This window comes from Branchiostoma floridae, chromosome 11 (genome assembly GCF_000003815.2).
Source record: "Branchiostoma floridae strain S238N-H82 chromosome 11, Bfl_VNyyK, whole genome shotgun sequence".
In the NCBI taxonomy this organism is placed as follows: Eukaryota; Metazoa; Chordata; class Leptocardii; order Amphioxiformes; family Branchiostomatidae; genus Branchiostoma; species Branchiostoma floridae.
Genome location: NC_049989.1, coordinates 703,679 through 725,696, shown reverse-complemented (window position 1 = coordinate 725,696; position 22,018 = coordinate 703,679). Strand labels below are relative to the sequence as shown.

General features: G+C 41.7%; 2 protein-coding genes across 5 annotated transcripts; one reads left to right on the top strand and one right to left on the bottom strand.

Moving 5' to 3' along the window:
• Window positions 1–355: 355 nt before the first annotated feature.
• On the bottom strand, window positions 356–11,695 carry LOC118425873 (putative cysteine protease YraA). Of its 3 annotated transcripts, none has more exons than XM_035835005.1 (7): window positions 11,525–11,695; window positions 4,598–4,735; window positions 3,928–4,024; window positions 2,935–3,049; window positions 2,136–2,178; window positions 1,338–1,399; window positions 356–1,050 (listed from the first exon to the last, which is right to left on the bottom strand). In XM_035835005.1, exons 1-7 carry the CDS (start codon window positions 11,576–11,578, stop codon window positions 1,041–1,043), a joined length of 519 nt encoding a protein of 172 aa, XP_035690898.1. In that variant the 5' UTR covers window positions 11,579–11,695; the 3' UTR covers window positions 356–1,040. The 3 variants fall into 3 exon arrangements, with proteins under 3 accessions (XP_035690898.1, XP_035690899.1, XP_035690897.1); XM_035835006.1 differs by having other exon boundaries at window positions 356–1,028; XM_035835004.1 differs by having other exon boundaries at window positions 356–1,399.
• A 169-nt stretch (window positions 11,696–11,864) lies between these two features.
• Window positions 11,865–21,850, top strand: LOC118425872 (GPI transamidase component PIG-T-like). 2 transcript variants are annotated; one of them, XR_004832336.1, is made up of 10 exons: window positions 11,865–12,212; window positions 13,451–13,701; window positions 14,468–14,574; window positions 16,470–16,753; window positions 17,269–17,432; window positions 17,872–17,995; window positions 18,340–18,566; window positions 18,797–19,015; window positions 19,772–21,418; window positions 21,664–21,850. XR_004832336.1 is itself a non-coding variant. In XM_035835003.1 (9 exons), the coding sequence occupies exons 1-9, from the start codon at window positions 11,907–11,909 to the stop codon at window positions 19,965–19,967; spliced, it is 1,878 nt and encodes a 625-aa protein (XP_035690896.1). In that variant the 5' UTR covers window positions 11,865–11,906; the 3' UTR covers window positions 19,968–21,624. The 2 variants fall into 2 exon arrangements, 1 of the variants encoding a protein (XP_035690896.1); XM_035835003.1 differs by lacking the exon at window positions 21,664–21,850 and having other exon boundaries at window positions 19,772–21,624.
• The last annotated feature ends 168 nt before the right edge of the window (window positions 21,851–22,018 follow it).

Genomic DNA, 22,018 nt, shown 5'->3' with positions numbered 1-22,018 from the left:
CTAAACGAATTTCAGAGATAAAGGAGGAATTTTCTTACGTTTTATGTATTTTGTCGTCTTCTAAGTCATACTTTTACGTATTACGCAAAATCTAGATCATAACTTTTTTTAGAAAATAACAAAACACAGTGACACAGTGAACGAACCCCGCAGTGACGCAAGCTTGACACAAGTGCAGTTAGATACCACCTTAACTACAACCATTGTTGTGTCCTGAATTGCATGATCATAAGCGGCTTTATTTTGAGATTAACTCTCATGGTTATCTTGAGTCCGCCGTCACTTCGTCCTCGTCCCTTTATTGGTATATTACTATCATTATGTATCTTTCAATAAAACACAAAAACAAAACAACTTACTAGTAGAATACTCTATTTTAAAAAGCAGTTGTAATGTAAGAAGCTTTTTCTAATGGACATTGCTATTTTGTAATAGTTCATTAGTGGTTACACCGTGTAATGATTTTGTCATCGTGATACCCATTGTCATACTCAACACAAAGCCTGGGGCCAAGAAGCGGTTTCCATGTTCTGGTGGCAAGGCAAAAGGTCGTTTTTTAAAAGAAAAAAAATGAAAAAGATTTCCCCCCAAGCTTTCCAACTCTCAAACCTCCGCATAGATAGGTCGAGGACTTCTCGAGTGAGCTAGTTTGTATAGCTGTACATGTGGTCATTTTAAAATCTCAGGCACCACCCATGCATATGAGTATTGACGGCCATTGATGATTGACGACAGAAAACTGAATGTGTATCCTAAACAGCAGAACCAACATTATTGGCATATAATTAAATGCTACTAGAAACGACAGAAAAACATAAAGACTATGAACAATTGTAATGTACCATTATCATGAGCTCTTTCTAAGGGAGAAGAGATATTTTGTAATACTTTATCAGCGGTTGAAAAGCACTCCATCTTTTTTTCTGCATCACAACGAACAATGGCCCATCATCAGATGGGTCTGCAGCAGCTGTTCACTGGGCCAGCAACAGCTGTTTACTGGGCCAGCAACAGCTGTTTACTGGGCCAGCAACAGCTGTTTACTGGGCCAGCAGCAGCTGTTTACTGGGCCAGCAACAGCTGTTTACTGGGCTAGCAACAGCTGTTTACTGGGCTAGCAACAGCTGTTTACTGGGTCAGCAGCAACTGTGTACTGGGTCAGCAGCAACTGTGTACTTGATCAGCAACAGCTGTGTACTGGGTCAGCAGCAGCTGTTTACTGGGTCAGCAGCAGCTGTTTACTGGGTCAGCAACAGCTATTTACTGGGCACAATAGCAGCTGTGTACTGGGTCAGCAACAGCTGTGTACTGGACCAACAGCAGCTGTTTACTGGGCCTGCAGCTGTTGGAGGATCGCCTTGCAGAACTGTGGCAGATCTCCTGGAACTCGGGACGTGATCTGGGGAGCAGACTCACAACAATTAGCCAATAATAACACAAGAGCATGTAAAGCAGTACATTTTGTGTAATAGTTGAAAAACAAAATGGTGAATATCGTAAAATACTTAAATGATAACTAAAGTTCCATGACCTCATACCTGTGCAAAATCATATCAACCTTTTCAAGTGAAGTATGAAAATTTTCCCCATGTCTTATGCAAATACCATTTTCGAACAGGACCTTCGTTTCTGTAACTTCTACTCAAATACCAAATATCATGAATGTCCATCAGATTTTTTTTTCTACAGCTACTCGAGTTATATGCTGTTGACATACATATAGAGACACAAGACACAAAACATAACCTTGTCATTCTAGCGAAGGTAATAACCGCCAGGGGGCCAAAAAATTACTCTCTAAAACGAGAGCTATCAACCACACTACTCAAAATTGTCACCACAGTATGTCGAGCACACGATATTTTTAAAAAAGAACTTCCACTGCAGTACCTTGGGAGGCCACTAGGTAGCCCATTACCAAACTTGACCTTTATTTTTCTGACCCTTACCAACCTACCAGATATCATCAAGATCCATTGAAGGCTTCTTGAGTTATGCTATTCACACACACACACACACACACAGACTAACACACCAAAAATACTCTTCTTGGAAAAGATAATTATGAACTGTTCTTGGATGCAAATTGTAATTATTTCATGAAGGCTGCATGACACTGAGTAAGATCTACTCACCAAATTGCCATCCACAACCACAGCACTATCCTCGTACAATCCTCTGGAATAACAATGTCCCATGGAAAACACTTTCATATTAGGTTATAGCTCTTCATGTACAACATGGTATATCAAGTCATGTCAATATGAGTGAAACATTATAAAACATTGTAATCACACTTGACAATATGCGAGAAATGCAGCATTATGTTAACTTGTGGTCGAATGTGAATATTTGTATTCCAGGGCTCGAAATACCACCTGCATATGCAGGTTAGTGCAGGTAAAATTGGAGCTGTGCAGGTATTTCTGGTGTCTACCTGCACCTAACCTGCACTGGTCCATGTTCTGGGTTTTATACATAAATGTCCTATGATGTAGGTGTGTATGGATTGTTTTTAGCTGATAAAGTATGAAAGAAAAAATAGCAATGCATGGTTCCAGAACAATTTCAGCATGATTCATAATTCTTAGGTTAAGAGTGGTGCATGTAAAATTTGTCTGGTGCAGGTACAGTCAAACCTGTATTAGGGGCCACCTCTACAGAGGGGCCACCTGTCCATAGTGGCCACTTTTTGTCGGTCCCTTGGGTATTTTATCTACAAGTTGCCACCTCTATACAGAGGCCACCTGTCTATAGTGGCCAAATTTGTCCGGTCCCTTGAGTGGCCGCTATAGACAGGTTTGACTGTATGCAGAAAAAAGTATTTTGAGCCCTGTATTCATATACGGTTAGCAAGCTAAAATCCTTGCAAGCTGTACAGGGATCATGTAATGGGAGATAACTACACAGAATGAAAAGAAAATAGGTCCTGACCCAGCATTAATGACGTCATCCTTGATGGCGTGAAAACAGGTGAGTTTCCTGTCTTTGATGATCCGTGCAGAACAGAACATCCAGGCGCCATGGCAGATGGCTGCAACAGGTTTACCTGCAAAAACATAAACGATAAACTGGATAGTAAGTAGTGTGAGTGTGAAGCAGACTTGACTCACAAATTCCAAACTTCTGAACCAACATACAGACTAGAACCACCAGATAACCACCTGACGATATTGCGACACATTGGTCAGAGATGGCTGTCTACAAGGTAACTGAAGTCATCTTTAAAGCAAAGCTACTTTTCAAATCATACTAAGTCTTCCACTAATATGTTAACACTTATAGTCTTTGGGTGGTAGTATGGACATATCTGTATATCGGACAACAGTAGATAGGGCCAGTTCACAAGAGGAAAATCTGTGGTCCTACGGCAATGACACATGAAATTTGTCCGTCTTTGACATACAACATGCTTTTTGCTTTGTGTGAACAGCTCTGCGACATCATAACAGATGTTTTATGGCTCAGTCGTAAGTCAACCTCAGGGTGGATGTACGACCGCTCTCGGGCACCTGGGGGGAAGTCTGCAGTGCTGTTTTCTTCGTGTCAACAAAAATGCGTTGCATCAGCTTCTCAGTCACGGAAGGTCAGGGGTCATATGTAAATTGCTTTCTCCCACACTTTCTGTCTGAACCCAAGCTAATTCTCTGAAACTTGTGAATCTTACATTTCCCATTTTTGTGAGGGGCTCATAATCTCTCACACAGTACTAAAATACTGTGTAAGTAAGTGATAAAACATTTTCACTACAAAACTGAGTTTGTTTGAAATGCACATGTCAATGCGGTGGTCAATGCGGTGTCACCAGTTTTTTTTAAACGAGGGCGCAGTGCAAGTCCTGAAAGCTGAAAGACAGCTTTGACATATGTCATCGTCTTACGCCCAGAAACCTTTCTTGTGTGAAATGATCCATAGTCAACCACCTACCTGCATTAAACATGTCTTTGACAAGGTCCACAAATCGTGGGTCCCTCCTCCAGTAGTCAGGAGCCCAGCCACCAGGGATGACTAAAGCAGCAAGGTCCTACAACATTCGTCATTGAAGATTAGACATCAAGGTAATCAGACATGCCAAAAAGCAGTAAACTCAATATTTTGGAAATGGTCAGTGATCTGGAAGAAACAGGTCTTTTATAGTGTCATATTTGGGCCTGCACAAATATGACACTATAAAAGTTCCTAGTGTTCAATTTTATAACCCACCCACCCACCTCGTGGTTGTTCATATTTCGAAGAATCGAAGTTAATTAAAGTTCTCTTCCAAGCCCACTCAGGTCTCCTTGCCTTTACTTGGAGTGAGAGTGCAGATAATTCCCTAACTATGAATGAAGACAATTTTAGATGTCCAATAGGAAACATTGTAAGACAAAGTCAAGCTGAAGACAAGTGCATGTTTATTGGGGAGATAAGAGTAAGGCTACAGAAATTAAACTAGAGTTCAATGACCCCACACGCCATTTTACTTTTACAACTGGTGTACATTTTTGCGTTAAAAATTAGTTCCTCATTTGCAAAAATCATATTAATTGATCATCGTCCTTCCCCAGATAACAGACACAGAGTGAAGGAAAGCAAAAAAAAAGCAGAGCTCACCCACCGCAACAGTAACAGCATCTATACTGGTGTCTGACTTGCAGGGGTAGCCATGCTTGGACGTGTAGCTCTTGAGCTTCTCAGGTCCTATAGCAATCGTCCTGAAGCCCTCCTCCTGGAACCTCAGCAGGGGGTACCACACCTGCAGGGGGGGGGGGGGCACGCATGTCTGCTTACAGGGGGTACTCAGTTCCCATTCTCCTTGCGATATCATACAGTAGGTTGAATTTGACATTGGATGTATGAATTAGATATTATGTTTTGGGGCCAAAAAAGCCTGTACACTAGCCTGCTGGGCCCAGGGTTTTCCGTAAACCCCTCATTATACATCTATCATTTCGCTAGACCAAGGTAGACGCAGCCTCTTGTATATAATATAATAAGCTTACAGATAATTAGGTACAGGTTCTGGTCCGGACTGGACCTGATCCTCTACGCTGCGCCTCCTCCGTCTGCGTGATATTCCTACCAGGAAGTACGTTTGCAGACTATGAACTAGAACGGGTTATCGGAAAAAACGGTCCGGTCCGACCGCAGAATACCCGGCCCGGTCCAGTTTGGGGGGCAGAAAAACCGGTCCGACCTGTTCTGCGTGTAGCTACGCCTCCTGGCAGGAAGCAACAGAATTGCAATTGGTATGGTGTGTTCCCGTATATCACAACATGGAGCGCATTAACGCTAATGAGGTCGATAATGAGCCGAGTGTCCTCATCGTAATAACTGATTAGCGCCATGATATTATGACAGTATGAATAGTAAGAATGACGGTATCCTTCTAGTGACAGTGGTCAACTAAGACCGGCTCCTGCCAGTGAGGTCTTTCAGGTTGCTAGCGGGGTGCGTTCTCATCCATACAAAATTCTTCTCTTTTTTTGGTGCGAAAATGTAATCCCCAACAATAGTTTTATATTTTTATACTCTGTAATGAGAAAACTGTAGGTTGGATTGTGTTACCCATATCAGGAGTTTTCTGCATTCAAAATGGCACACATTAGGTCGTTGACCCCAAAATACGCAGCGTGCATGGATAGGTCGTTGACCCCGAAATACCCTGCGTGTATGGACATGTGTGCGGTGTTTCTAAGAGGGGACAGTAGTTAACTTATACTTGCTCTTCTAAATAGCTTAAGACAAAGCTAGGTCGACAATGATCAGAGTGAGTTACAGTATTCTTGTTGAAGATTAAATGCTTAGAGAATTATTCTCCAGCCAACCGTGGTCACGCTGTTTATCATGGTGGCTCTGTTTGCTCTACTGATCTGAGATTGGATGGGACAAATATATGCAACACTTGTATTTTAATTCAAATCCCATCTACAGACCGACAATGCCACAGTCTGGCTGTTACTATGGTTGTGATTGTGATTGGCAGTCGTGCGGTTTCCTTTGTAATGATATACCAAACCTACTTAGCAAATCGGTACCCTTTGATCAGGCCGACAGAACTCCACAAACTGCCGAGCGATAGCTTTTCAGGATCGTGTAAAACTTCCGACATTACGTTAGAAATCGGAGAACACATTCAACCTTGCAGCTATCCTAGATTCAGACAATTTTTTTTTTAATTTGAAAGCCGGAATATATTTGATATACGTTGTATGATACAATTTATGATATACATTGTATAATGTAACCATATGCCCAGTTATAACATGTATTTCTAGATAAGCTGATGGTCCTTGTTTAGGTATTGATATCACAACTACGTACTTTACGAGACGATAACTATGTTTTCATCCTAAAACTTTAATTTGCTTGAAATGATGATGCTGGTCGTCAAGGTAGCAGAGACCTACCTGTTCTTAACGGAGCTCTTGGGACGAAACATCACCAGTGACGGCCGCTCCTGATCGTCGGATTTATTTATAGTATTTATATATAGGGATGCAGCTCCGCCAACAAGACATAGCCTCTACCAGGCTCCGTGGATCGATGGTTTAATTGTAGAAATTGGTTTGTCCAATTTCTACAATTAAACCACCGCCGATCATAGATTCTGATGTCCTGGTTAGCTTCGCCAAGAAGCTTATGTTTTTGCCGACTTGGGTCTGTATGTAGGTCAACAGGATATAACTCGAGAAATTGTGGATGGAACTTTTTTATTTTTTGCAGGTGTGTAGCGGTTGTTTAAAGGCATGCCTAGTTCGAAAATGGGTTACCTGGCGTTTTCCTATGGTACATTAGCGAGCTTGGTATTTTTTTTGGTGTTTTTTCGGGAGGCATAAGTCAAAATGTAGCTGGGCGATTTCCACGATATTTGGCAGGTCTGTAGCGGCTGTGGAAAGGATTGCCATGTGCAAGAATGGTTTAGCTACCTTTTACCTATGGTGCTGTAGCTGGCTTTGTATGTAAGTGCGTTTGTCTGTAAGCAAGATAACTCGAGATGTTCTTGATGGATGTTAATGATATTTGGTTGATAGGTAGGGGACACAGAAAGGAAGGTCAAGTTCGATAATGGGCCTCCTGGCAAATTGTTTTGGTACTGCAAGTGAGCATCAAAGTTTGCGCCTAAATTTTCCAGAAGTGCCAGGTTCGTGATTTTTTACTGGTGGATAGCTGTTGGTACTAGGAGTCAATGGTCTAATTTTGGGCCCCCTAGCAGCTTGTTTGGAATTGCAGTGGGTGTTATATTTCGTAACTTTTTAGATGGATAACTCCTGAGGGGATTGATGGATATTTTTTGTTTTTGGTAGGTAGGTACTTTGGATGATTATCAACATAATGAGATGCAAATTATATAAATCACTCTGTATATAATATAATTACTTAGGGAAACTTCTATAACGGTTGAAAAATACTTGTGACGGAGTCACCTGAAAGGACTTGAATCGACCCATAGATGTCTAAAAATAGAGAAGAAGTAGGTCAAAGGAGCCAGTGGAAGCAGGGGCTCCCTGATAAACAGACGTTGTCTTGGAAGCATGAAATTCTGATTGACCAGGGATGTTACTAGGTCATCCGTGTACTATTCCGCCAGGATGGAGTCTGGTAGAGACTACTGGCTGAAAAATGCCTATAAATGGTCATGGTTCATGTTAGCAAAATACAAAGCCTGACCGTGTCCAACACGTATCTATAAAATTAAGCAATTAAATAGCTTGCTGAATTGATGTCAATACGACGGCACACAGCAAAGGATTCATAGCAGTTGAAATATAACATATCTATATACAAGTGTTGCTTATATCTATATACAGATCAACAATAAAAGCAACACTATATCATGGGAACGGTAAAAATGTAGTAGAGGGAACTTGACGAATATCACTTGATATAAAGATGTAGAGCTAATATCTACGAGACACTTCAGGTGTATTTTCTTATGATGGACTGCAAGGAAACTTGGTGTTCCATGTGCCAGTAACACTACATGGGTCTAAACAAACGAATAAGTACTATGTAAAGTCAGTAATATAACATAATTGAACAATGACGGCTTGTAACACATAGTACTTACATCTGTGAACTAGGTTAAAACAACAAGTGACCAAGTGCTGGGACAAGACAAACCCAACATGTTGAAGAACAGCACTTAGGTCAAAAGGGTCACCGTCAATTATCCACGCATTCCTCAACTCTTAACAGAGATGTCATGTTGTAAGGGAAAGGTCGGCTAGAAAGAACTGACATCATTGCGAGAAATACAAATCGCCAAAGGTGACAGGCGGCTGTCATCGGACAGTCGCAGAAATCATAACCTTGGACTCTGTAAAATACCTCTGACTTAACTCGCGACTGCAAAACTTTACTTTCTATTTTCATGAGATTGAAACAAACGTTCACCAAGGCGGGGGTCGTAGCAATCCTTACATATGGCCCTTAGATGACCCTTGGTGAGTTAAAAAGTTCCGTAAATTGGAAGGAACAACTGTTACAGTGGCCGGGGTTTGGTGAGTGACGAATGCAATTATCGGCGTGACTTCCTGTGGTTTCCAGGTTTCCAAGACCTACCCACATACCAAATATCACTTCAATCCATTCAGCCGGTCTTCAATTTGCTGGTTTCTACATACATACATACATACATACATACATACATACAAACGCTACCCAAAACATAACCAGCTCTCCGAAAGTAATTATGACAACACAAAATAGAACAGTAACCTCATACCTGTACAAATTGTTCTGATTATGCAAAGACATTCATTCACATCGCCAAAACATTTGCTGCATTATGTACACCGACAGAATAGACTAATCTACTCACAATGTTCATAATCCAACCAACCACTACATGATGTGACTAGATAACATATGGAATTATACACATTAATCATTCAAAAAGAACTATCTTCCATAGAAATTGTTTATTTGGCGAAGATATGTGTTCGAGGAACTCTAGTTTTACAACTGACACCGACATGAGGCAATAACTATCATGACCTCTTGATTTCAAAATCTTGATATATAAATAGCATTAAGAAATCCATCGTCCATAGATATAAAAAAAATTGTATTTCCAAGGAGCTTTTATCAGGAAAGCTCCGTGTTATTTCCAATTCATACTGCAAGAAATGTTGAGAGGGGGCGGGTTGTATGAATGAGCCCCAAAACAAAACAAAACAAAACAGAATATAATCTTCCGCTTTTAAAAAATATCGCTGTTAACAATGACGATCTATCCCCCATTTTTAACCTCGTTTATTGATTCTACAACTACACTGCAATTGCAAACTTTCCAACATTATTGGTGGAGAATGCACATGTATACTACATCACATCATAAAACGTTTTAAATCCTGGAAGGTAAAGTTCATAACCCAGAGCTTGCCATCATCATTGTGCAGCTACCAGATCGACCACTAGTAATCGACCACCATCAAGGAGGTTGAAAGAAACAACCTCCTTGCCATCGGGTTTACAGAAAAGGCTGGGCTGTCTACCTGGGCTGGCTATCACGTCAGGCTACTTGGACCTACAAAAGCCCATTGGGACAAAAGCTGTTTTAGCAGTAGGGGTTGTTTGTGCTCAGCAAAAAGCTGTGTCTGAAGGATCTGTGTGTTATTATGAGAAAGAGCTGTGTGAAGCAGCTGTGTTTGAAGGAGCTGTGAATGTTACATAACCCAGAGGTTCTGGGTTCGAATCAGTTGATATGCCACCGATCTTATGCGTTTGGGAAGGGCTCTTAACACGACTTTAATCACTTCACTAGGGTAGAGAAAAGAGTACCTAGCTTCGGTAAGGGCCCTCCCTCAGATACGGCAAAGAACACACCACACTTACGGAAAAGACTAGGGGCCCTTACTCCCCAATGTAAGTGGTTCAAAACCTTAAGTCCTATGTGTCACTGACGAAGGATAGTGGATTCTATCCGAAACGTCTGACCGTTTCAAAACCATATCCAGTTGCTTGAGTAACTACTTTTTGGCGTATCTTAAATCCTATGGCCACACCTGGGGTAATTGCTGTCGTATTGAGGTCATCTGAGTTAGCAACGAATGGCAGCAGTTCCAGACCCTTGCACTTTAGCAACGCTTTTTTAAAGCTCCTCACAATTCAATTGTCGATCCTAATGTATGGCCCAGAAGCCTGGACCCTGACAGCCACTAAAGAACCTCTCCTGGACGCCTTGGACCAACTAGCCACCAGTCTTAAGACTAATCCAATCAGCCCGATAAGTCGTGTTAATAGCCCTTCCCAAGGGTACAAGATCGGTGGCATATCAACTGATTTGAACCCAGAACCTTTGGGTTATGTAACACACACAATAGCTTCACACATAGCTTCTTCATTGAGTACAAACGACCCCTATTGCTAAAACAGCTTTTGTCCCAATGGGCTTTCATAGGTCCAAGTAGCCTGATGTGATAGCCAGCCCAGGTAGACAGCCCAGGTACACAGCCCAGGCACACAGCCCAGCCTTTTCCGTAAACCCCCTTGCCATCATCTATTCCAAATGTGGAAATACGGTAGGTACATCGCTAAATGTGCCAGCGTAAGAAGAAAATCCGTGCCTTTGTCATCTTAAGTCGCAGTGGCACCATATACCAGTATAAACCGCAACTGAATCTGTCTAACAAAACATACGAGAAGCGGAACCAAAAATTTGTGCACGCTTTGTGCTGAACTTTACGATGTGGATTCACGATATGTGCTATTCTAAAATATCTAAAATATATTCATTGGTACTAAATGTCGCTATGAAATAAAGTATACCAAGAAACAAAATCAAACACTGAGGAAAAAAACACTCTCCGTGTTAATTATTGTATTAATATGCGCTGGCCCATTCTTCTTGAAAACATGCCGTCAAAAGAATGCAAACTCAAAGAAGCCGCGCCCCGCCCGCATGTGTCAATCAAGTTAAGCGGCGAGGCGGGAGGGCCCGTGTCAGACCCATTTTTGCTACAGTTCTACCGGAATCTGAATATCTACTACTGTAAATGCAGAAATGTTCGCGGTGGATTAATGTTCGCGGTTTTCGCGGCGGCCGCTTCACCGCGAATTTAAAACCACCGCGAACATTTTTTCATAACAGTAAGAGACTACAGTGCAAGGTGATACCGCGAAATTAAATCCACCGCGAAAAGTCATTTTTCCCGCTACCGCGAAATTAAATCCCCGCGAAATTAAATGCATTTACAGTATTAAAAACATATTTACCTGTACAAAACATCTATTCATTTCGATTTCAATCATGTAGGTCCCATATTTCCGCTCAAAACCACAAAATTTGACAACCTTCCTCACTTTCCTTACACGCAGAACAGGTCGGACCGGTTTTTCCGCCCCCAAACTGGACTGGACCGGGTATTCCGCGGTCCGGACCGGACCAGTTTTTCCAATAACCCGAAGAACTAGAACTAACTGGACCTGGACCTGAATTTTATGGTAACCGGTAACGTTACCCACCCATACTTATCAGCACTAGCCCTCCAGTGCTGAGGCAGCTTCAGCACTGGAAACAAGTGCCGGGGAATTACTGTACCTCCAAATCTTCATAGTTGAACTCCACCAGTACTCCCACTGTCTTACCAGCCATGACGCCGCGCCCACTCTGGCACGTCAGGTCAGCCTCGGTTTAACGTTGCATCGCGGAGATAATTTATGCAAATCGAATGCAAATAGTGGACTCAGAAAACGTTCACTAAAATTGAAATATCTTTACCTTAAATCTTTACCTTGAACCACAACCAGTAGATACCTTCCTTCTGGGTATTAGAGATTCAATACAAATATTGTCACGTGAGCAATTTTTTGTTGTTGTAATTTTTAAATTTTACAACTTGAGCTCCTTGATTGTGCCCTGAATCGTGTTCGTGTCCTGTTGCCTCATTTGAATAAATGGGACAAAAACATGTAACAGCAACATGGCGGCGGCGCGAGCTAGTGGTCCTGTTCTCAGGCCATTGTTCTCTGCGTTACTGTTCCTCTCTTGCTACGTGTTTCACACAGTTGCATTGACAAAAGATGAGCATACTGAGGAACTCCTTATTGTTCCCTTTAGAAGTGGCCAAGTGTACTCACACTTTGAGTTCACGACTTTGTGGGACCTGGATTTCGCAGGAAGCGAGGGACCTCGATACAAGCTGCAACATTTCCGGCTATTCCCGCGGGCTTTAGGGCAGGTGATGGCAGAGTACCGCGTACAGGAGATGCACCTGACTCTCACACAGGTATGGCTGAGTCGGGTGTATGGGGCTGGGACAGGTGACGACAGTATTGTGTACAAGAGATTCTCCTGACACACAGCTACGGCTGGCCAGGTGGGGCTGGGACAGGTGACGACAGTATTGTGTACAGGAGATGCACCTGACACACAGCTACGGCTGGCCAGGTGGGGCTGGGACAGGTGACGACAGTATTGTGTACAGGAGATGCACCTGACACACAGCTACGGCTGGGTCGGGTGGGGTTGGGACAGGTGACAACAGTATTGTGTACAGGAGATGCACCTGACACACAGCTACGGCTGGGTCCGGTGGGGCTGGGACAGGTGACAACAGTATTGTGTACAGGAGATGCACCTGACACATAGCTAGTCTACGGCTGGGTCAGGTGTGGCTGGAACAGGTGATGACAGTATTGTGTTCAAGAGATGCACCTGACAAACAGCTACAGCTGGGTCAGGTGGGGCTTGGACTACCCTGGGGGCCAGCCGGGATCGGGCAGCTAGGACAGTTTATTCGGTGGCCCAACACAGTCAGGCCCGCCGATCTCCTATTATCTTGGCCAATATAACGTTATGCGTTATATAATGCTGTGCAAAAGAAAAGTAATGTTCTAACAATGTGAAATACACTATGCCGCCATATTTTCTGTTATGTTTATTGATTAGTTTACTGTTGTATACTATTGTAGATGTAGTTTGTAGTTGTTGATAATACATGTTACTTGCCATACATTGTATCAGTTGCAATCATTGTGCAATAAACTTGACTTGACTATTACTATTAGCACCAGACAGGATCGGGAAATGGTAGCGATAAATTCCCCGGAGTGCTAATTGAGATCGGCGGGTTGACTGCCTTGCATCACCAAACAAAACTCGCTAGCTACCCGATCCTATCTGGTACCCAGGGTAGACAGAGACAGGTGATGTCAGTACTGTGTGCAGGCACATGCTTGGTTAATCTCCTAGGTACTAAGGAGATGCACATTCAGGTACTTAACATTACAGGTAGGTATGGCTGGGTGTGTGACAGGCGATGAGAAAAGATTGGAATTGTACCGCTAGCAATTGAACTTTTTAGATGTGTAAATTATATTGTCCACGTATTGTATCATCTTACTTCTTAGATCAATGTTGTTTGCATGCTACTAGTACCTTTCTCTTTACTTCCAAGTGTGGTGGCTGGATTGTTTACAGTATCTGTGTATTAGTTGACATGATGAATGACCTTCACTATCACAGGGTATGTGGCAGCAGGACAAGTGGAGTTACCCACTCACCTCGGCTGCACCCGGGGCCGAGCTGTGGGTGTGGTTCCAGCGGGAGGTAGATGATGTAGATCAGGCCTGGTTTGGCCTGACAAATGCTCTTTCTGGACTCTTCTGTGCCTCACTCAACTTCATCGACTCCACGTCCACGGTGACCCCAGATCTGTCCTTCCGACCACAAGGCCTGGCACAGGGACTCTTCAAAACAAAACCATCTCACCTACGGTAGCTAATCTTTATTACTCTGGGAAGGAGTGTGACCAGTACTGATGGAGTTTATTATAGTTGGGTTGTTCTGCTGTTTGCAGCTGTATCTCAGAGCTGTGTGAGTGAGTGAGTGAGTGAGTGAGTGAGTGAGTGAGTGAGTGAGTGAGTGAGTGAGTGAGTGAGTGAGTGAGTGAGTGAGTAGGTGAGTGAGTGAGTAGGTGAGTGAGTGTGTGAGTGTGTGAGTTTTGTACATTTGAAATTTTGAATGTTTATCTATGTACATAATGAATGCTACATCTTTGTCTACAGTTTCCCTGTACAGTATAGTTCAAACATATTGTACATTGTATATTGCATGCACCTTCTCTCATTTTAAAAAGCCTGTTTGCAGGTTCAATGGACAAGTATATGCAACCCCCTTAGATGTTTATCAGCAAAGCCAACGTAAGAGATATTGTACTCTAACTTAGTCAAAAAAATTGTATTCTGTCAAAGAATATTCTGGGAACCATTAAGTTCTGAAATGAAGCCTTTGCATCACTATATTGTACATATATTAGTAGTACATATCAAATGTCGGTCAAGGACATCAACAGATGCCAACATGGGAAGCATGCTGGACCCTCCTTCTCCACTCCTCCCTATCCTTATCAAATATGCCCAGATATTTGAGGTCTGGATTAGATGACCCATAATGTCAGCTCATTAGTACATTGACTTGTACTGTATGTTGATTGTATAATACATAAGAATTGCCTAAGAATATTTGCCTGTATGTTGTTAGATATGCGACCCTCCCCAGAGAGAATGTGTGTACTGAAAACCTGACTCCATGGAAGAAGCTGCTGCCCTGCAGTACCAGGACTGGACTAGCTGCACTATTTCATGCAGGTCAGGCTCAGCCAATCAGGAACAAATATTCATTCATGTGGCCAATCGATAAGATACACTCACCAAGCTCAGTCATACAGTAGACACATACTGGGACACTTTTCTATTGTGATTCCAATGTATTACTGAACGAAACACATGTGAAACCCAAAGGAAAACATAGCTAATATCCATAACCAATTGCTCCACACACAGAAGCACAAGGACCTGACAGCCTGCTGTCTGCTATGCTCTCCTCCTTGGAGTGATTGATTACCATGAAACTCATGAGAAACACATAGGAATCAGTCTCTAATTGGCAATAAAAAACCCAGATATGTATCCTCCAAAATAAACATAAAGAACCCTCTGACTAGGTAAAAAAAGGGAAGATGCACACAGTAGATATTGCCTCTTCTGCTGGATATGTTTCTCCAGTGTTTCCCCTGAGTTTCCACTATTGAACTGAACTGATTTGTGGATGGGATTGATACCATTTACTGTATTCTGATTGGTTGATGAACAATCTGAATTTCGAAGTACATGTACTTTCAAAGTTCCCAGATGATGCAGACTGTAATACTAGTACCTTGTAGCTACACTGTCCAACCTATGGTACATCATACATAGTGACCCCTGAAAACAATCGTTGACAGGATTTGTAATGCACTTGGGTCAGTTGGAAAATAAAGTAAATTCTCTGTAACCTATGGGACCCCCAAAACTTGCCACAGCGACTGGGTGGTCCTTACATGGAGGTTCTACTAGTATAAGTAGAAAACTTTATTACCTCCATGAAATGTCATGGAATGGAGGTTATATTTTCTGTTATGTGTCTCTGTCTGTGTAGATGATTACTCAAGAACGGCTGGATGGATTGGTTTCATACTTGTTGCGTTGGTGGGGTGTGATGAAAGCTCGAATCGATGAGATTTTGGGAGCCGTATCTGTCGTTATAATCGATGTAATAATATCAGAAATCACCCCTATATTTGAGATATATTGGTACAGGCATCGTGCTTTATGTGTTTGTTAATGGGCTTAGCTCCAAGCAGATGGTGAGGTGACAGCTGTTTGGGGAACCCCGATTTTTTTAAATATGATAATTAGTTTTATTTATGTCTGCTTAGGATATCATGGAGATGTGAAGCGTAAGTATAATTGTAAGAAGTTGAGGTACATTTAACGATAATGCTTAACAGGTATGGATGTCTCACATACTGTACTGCTGATCTGAGTGACATGGTGATTAAAATGCCATTAGGTCCTCTCATCTGGGTTGGGTGTCAGAAGTTTTATGGGCGATACAGATGTTCTGATTTTGTTACGATAAGGGACAGTTGTTAGTTGTCTCTTTTGTAGCCAATGGTACTTGTTTTTTAGCAGACGGGGTTGGCGCCAAGTATTCATCTTACAGTTGGTGTAGGGCTGTCAGAGGAAAGTGTGCATCTCGTTTTTGTACCGTGTGAACAGCTGATGTTATGACATATTGGTGGAAAATCAAATCACCATCTGACTAAAGTTGGCCACATCCCTTCTTCTTTCTGAGTTTCCCAACTTCCTCCCACCACACAGCTCTGAGGCACATAGTCGAACCTCAATAATGCTGACAACCTTAGACATTTTAAATGCCAAACATCAAGCTTAAGGAACACCACGCTACCATATGCCGTCGACCTCTTAAACGCACATTACACAATTAAGTGTCACATTTTGATAATTACTAATCAGATGGACATCCTCTGTGTCATTAAATAAATACACCACTACTTTCCCACAACATTTATATTATATAACCATTACTCTCAAATACAACCGACTATAAACATACATACCATCCACGAAAAAGCAATAAATATTTCATGGAGGTATGAGGTCCCCGAACTCTAGTTTATTTTTTATTTTCACCTGTACAGGCCAGCTGTATAACACACAGTACAGTTCCCTGGGGGTCCATCTGCGCCCAGTGTGCCAGAATGACAGCTGTACAGATGCCAGCCTGGAGCTGCGGCAGGTGCTGTCCACTGTTGCTGACCCCCCTGCTGTGCTGAATGGCAAGCAGGACTGGTCCATGAAGCGATATTTCTCCAGGTCTCTGTCAGGCCCCTGTCCCATGGCTGGCACCAGCCGTGTGTATGTTGATGTGACTGGGAATCAAACTAGCAGCTTTACTCTGAAACCAGAACCAACTGAACTCAAGGTAAGAAGAGGACCAGGATGTTCTTGTACATTTTGTTATCATGCATTTTGCGTTACAGTAGTTTGGCCATTTGGAGCTGCATGTTGATTTGATAATATGCATGACTTCCGTGTGCGCATCAATTTTTGGCCGTTTCTAAAAAAGTTTTCAACCATAGTGTAAATCATACAAAACGGCTGCAAAATGAGCAACTATGTGCCTAGATTGCAAAAAAATACATATTAAATGTATAGAATGTCAATTCCAAGGTCAATATATGAAAAAACAAAAATGGAGAATCTATTGTCCGTTATACTGTGTTAGGCATTTGTTCAACCCTCCTGACCACTGGGATTTCATCAAGAAGGCAACTTTTTTTGGCCAGACTTCATTTGCATGCTTGCAACAGTTTTTGGGTTCCCAGAGGATGTCATGGAATAAATATCTCATCAAATGAACATGGCCTTATCAGGAGATAGTATATGGATGTTAAAGACAATGTTGTTCTGTAGCTGTATATATTGTTATGCCTACAGGTGACCAGTTACCAGGATTACAGCAGGAAACTGGCTGTGTACGATCTCTGGACCTTTCCCTTCCACAAGGAGCATGGTCTGAATGTGGACATGAAGTGGAAGAGGGAGGTGGCGTATAACCAACTCACCCCTCCACTCCTGTATGTGCACCGTTTTGTCACTGGGTATGTTCACTTTCTCAACAAAATAGCCTTATCAAGGTGTTTGCAATCTAGACGGAAGGTACAGTTGCCACTTTTGCTAAAACAAAAATGTACTAGTATGTTCAGCCCTGTATCCAAAAGTCTGGCATGAAAAGAGCTCATATGGTGGCAGCTCCACTGATGGTAGAATAATTGATTTGCACACACTTTCAAAGGGTGTATAAAAAAAGATTAAAAGATAAACGTAGACTGAAGGATATTATTACCTTTTAGCTTTTTATGCTTAAGATACAGTTTGTGTGTGTGTTTGTATGTGTGTGTGTGTGTGTGTGTGTGTGCATGAGTGTTTGAGAGATAGAGAGTATGTGTGTGTTTCTGGACAGTTATGTTAGATAGTTATGTTACAAGTTGTTGTCTTGTAATACAGCTGACTGTTTTATTTGTGCCTGGTTTATGTCAGGTATGGTCAGGAACATGGTGGCATCATGAGTCTCCTGTATAACAGACATCCGTACCTGGAACAACAGGTCATCTACATGGAGCTGGTACCATGGTTCACCCGTATGTACCTCCACACGCTAAAGGTGAATATATGTACGACCTTCACACATTCATGGTACAATGTACCATAGTTTCCCTGCATGTACTTCCACACACTGAAGTTAACAGGGCTAACCTCAGTTAAGCTTTTTGTCTCAATAAGAGGCTGTTTACCTTCAAGTCTAGCAACTTTGAGACTTTATTAGAAAATCCATTAATGATGTGCATGCCAGTAATCTTCCTGGACTTCATACTTCTCTTCTAGGAAACAATTTTGAACAAAAAACACTGTATCAGAGAAAGAACAATATCTTACTGTAGTACTCACAACTGAGTTTTACCTTAGGGGAAAAATAGTTTCCAATTAAAAGTAGTGCTGAAAATTTAGGTGGAGACAACAGAGGGGAACCTGATCCAACCACTGATGACCCGGTACAAGCCTGGCCGTGACCGCCAGGCCCCCTATCTTCTGGAGATGGTCCTGACCCTCCCCCCGGACTCAACCACACGTGTCAGCTTCAGCTTTGAACGAGCCTTCCTTAAGTGGACAGAGTACCCACCTGACGCCAACCATGGCTTTTATATCAGCTCTGCAGTACTCACAACAATACTGAGGTAGGACCTTAGTTTTGAATAGATATTTCCTTGTGCCTTATACTTATAGTTGAAAATGTTGATCCTACTGAAATGTATAATATATATATTCAAGGATGTTATATATACATGTAACATCCTTTGTATATTTGTACCTTTATGCTCAAATTTGTAACATAAGCAGTCTTATTGTGCAAGCATATATCTGAACCATGCAAGACATTTTTTAACATGAAAATTCCTCTCCTCAGACAAGCAGACAACTTCACCGTGCCACCCCACATGGGCAGTGGGCTGGAGTCTGGACTGTTCCACTCCTCCTCTACAGAGTTCCCCCTGTGTCTGCACACAGAGACACTGCTGATCAGCCTGCCTACACCTGACTTCAGCATGCCCTATAATGTCATCTGTCTCACCTGTACTGTTATTGCCATTGCGTTTGGTTCCTTGCACAACCTCACAACTCGCAGGTAGGCATCTCTTCTCGACTTCATTTTGGGAAAGTGTGTTGAGTGGAAGTGTTGCTAATTACTCTGTGGCAAAGGGGAACCTCCGACGATGGAGTATAGCAGCTGTTGTCTGATGAATGTTTGCATATGTATATCTATGTTTCCTTTGCCGCATTCGTATGTAGTACTAGTATGGCATGTCGTCTGCACGCATTAGCTGTTTTGTAATAATTTCAGAATCACCCCTATATGGCTATATTCCTGGTATTGTGACACAGGCCATGTGGTTTGGATGGATGTTTGGTAATTGTCTCCAAGCAGATATAGGGCTATGTGTTGTCTAATGTAGAGGACAGCTGTTACGGCATAAGAATCCCTAAACAGATGGTAGACTCTGGCTTCCTAGCACATTGCATTGGTCAGTGCCAGTGTTATTATACATGCATTGCACATACATTGTCCTGGTAAGCTAACAGTAATATTAGGACTTCATTTTCTTTCCTGTTTGTCAATATTTGTCTGCCTGGGGCTGTCCATGTCATCAGCATTGTATACAATTATATTGTTGTAACTGATGTGGCGGAAACCATAAATACGTCACAGAGTATGTCACTTGTTTACATTTGCATGCAATCAAACAAGTTCAGATGAGCCTGGCACAGTTAACCATGTAGACTAAGGAGATGAAAGCTCATTGTGTAGACCACAGACTAATGGCATGGCTCACAACTCACACTGGGTCCATTGTTAATGTTTTTTTTATTCCCGATATCTTAGGTTCCAGTATACAGATTTGACAAAAGCTGGCTCGGGAGGTCTGCGTGCTCGGCTGGCCCGACTCTTCGGCCGTGAGAAACAAACTACATCTGAAGAGCAAGGGGAAGAGAGTGAAACCTCTGATGAGAACACGCAGGAAAAACTGTTAAACACCAACAGTGTTAGCGAGGAGGAAATTGATAACAAGGATAGATGATTGTTTTATAGACTCAGCTAAGTTTGCAGAGTAGATGTATATACTATACATTTGTACAAAGGTGACTGAATGCAGACATATTTTGGTTGAGTGGGCAGACTAATCTCTCTTCACAGCAAGGAGCTTACAATAGGCAGGGCTAAATCTCAAGTGTCTGGAGCGGCTGCCATTGACAACTCCAGCTCAGGTGACCTCAATAAGACTGTTGCAAGGGTCTGAAGTGGCTGCCATTCGGCACTACCTCAGGTGGTGGGTTCCTAAACGTGCTTGAGGTATGGCTCCTCAAACACAGGAGGTCCCGAGGGATGTCCTTAACCAAAGCAAGCTACTCATTTTAACCTGAGTGAAGTGAGGAAAACACTGGTACAGTAGAAGCCAGTTAATTGCACAACGGATAAACGTTAACTGCACGGATTTCCAAAATCCCAAACCGGTGCGGTCCAGCTAGATAACTTTGCATTATTGCACCAGCCGGATAATTGCACAGAATTCACAGGCAAATAGGCCGTACAATTAAGCGGCTTCTACTGTACCAGTGGTGGTCCTTAGATAGATTTAATCATTGACACAAGTATTAAGATCCTGTCTGTAGGCACTTTATTTCTGGTGCATGGAGTCAAGCACACGCAGTCCCAATATAATTGCTAAAGTATGGTTAGAGAGTTGTTCCAAGATCCACCTGCTACAAATGACACCGAACCTTCCTATAACAAGGAGAAATCTGTTCTTACAGAAGTAGTTTAGCTACTTAAGGAAATGACAATAAATAAAAAACGTGTTTGACATAATTCAATCAAAGATTAACTCTGCTGTAAAAACAATGGTTGGAGAAGTCACTTGTATATGTTATGATATTAAAAGTCAATCATAAGTCAAATTTGTACACAGCTGCTGTATATTTTGTACTACAATGAATGAAAGACCTTTATTGTACATTTATGTTCCAACAAGCTAAGTACAGGTTGTTGCGATAAGGCACAATTTCATCTACAGAGACTACAGTTGTAAACATAAGGGCAGATGTAATCAATAATGCAGGATTGATCTACTTGCATAAATAATATGAATTTTTCCTTACTATTTATATAACGGAAATTGGGAAACATATCTTGCATCCAATCGAAGAGGATGTTTCTTTCCTTGGTGTATAAAGTACAGTCCATAATAAAGTGATACTCATCCTCTATCTTATTTAGATTGCAATATTGGCAGATTCTTTGCTCCGGAGGAATGTGGCTATGTCTGCCCTTTTCAATATGGAGTTTTTGTGAACTAATCCGAAGTTTTGTTATAGCTGCTCTGTGTCGAATGTTTGCAGTTTTTAAGTATTTCTCCTCGTTGTAAGTAGTCTTAAGTAAATTGTATGTTCGTAATTTGTTGTTGCTGCGCATTTCAATGTACATACTCTAGCAATAACCAACTCAATGTTAAATTGTTTACAGTACAGTATAGTAATAACAATGACAGTGATCTTTATTTGCATGTTCTTGCCCATATGGGCTAAATGCAGTAGTTACATAAAACGTTTCTATTAAGAATCTTTACAGTGTCAGTGGGAGTTAACAAAATAGTCACATATGTAATGTTATGCTATGCTATGCTATTCTACAATTTACATGTCTCTTTCGTCTTCTCGAAACAAGTGTATATGAATTCACAGAGTTATGATAATATTAATAATTAAGGCTGTCTCCAGGACCCTTGCCTCTGTCCTGGGAGAGAAATTTTCTTGTTGGGACAGATAGGAAAAAACTTTATTTACATGAAATTGATGAAAATTTTTGTAAGCTTAAAACAAGGAGCTTTTATCATAAAAGCTCCTTGCTTAAAACAACAGATTTAACAATGAAAACTAGAAATATGGGCTCACAATAAGTGTAACAGGAAAAATCTAGACCTGAAAACAGCCCTGATGATAATGTTAAATTGTATAATAATCATACTGTAACATTAAGAGCTAGATATCTAGATGTTTTTGGCGACGCCTGATGGGCGAGCCTAATAGTATAGTGTGGGACCATTTGCAAAGAATTCCAAAACTTCCACAGGAC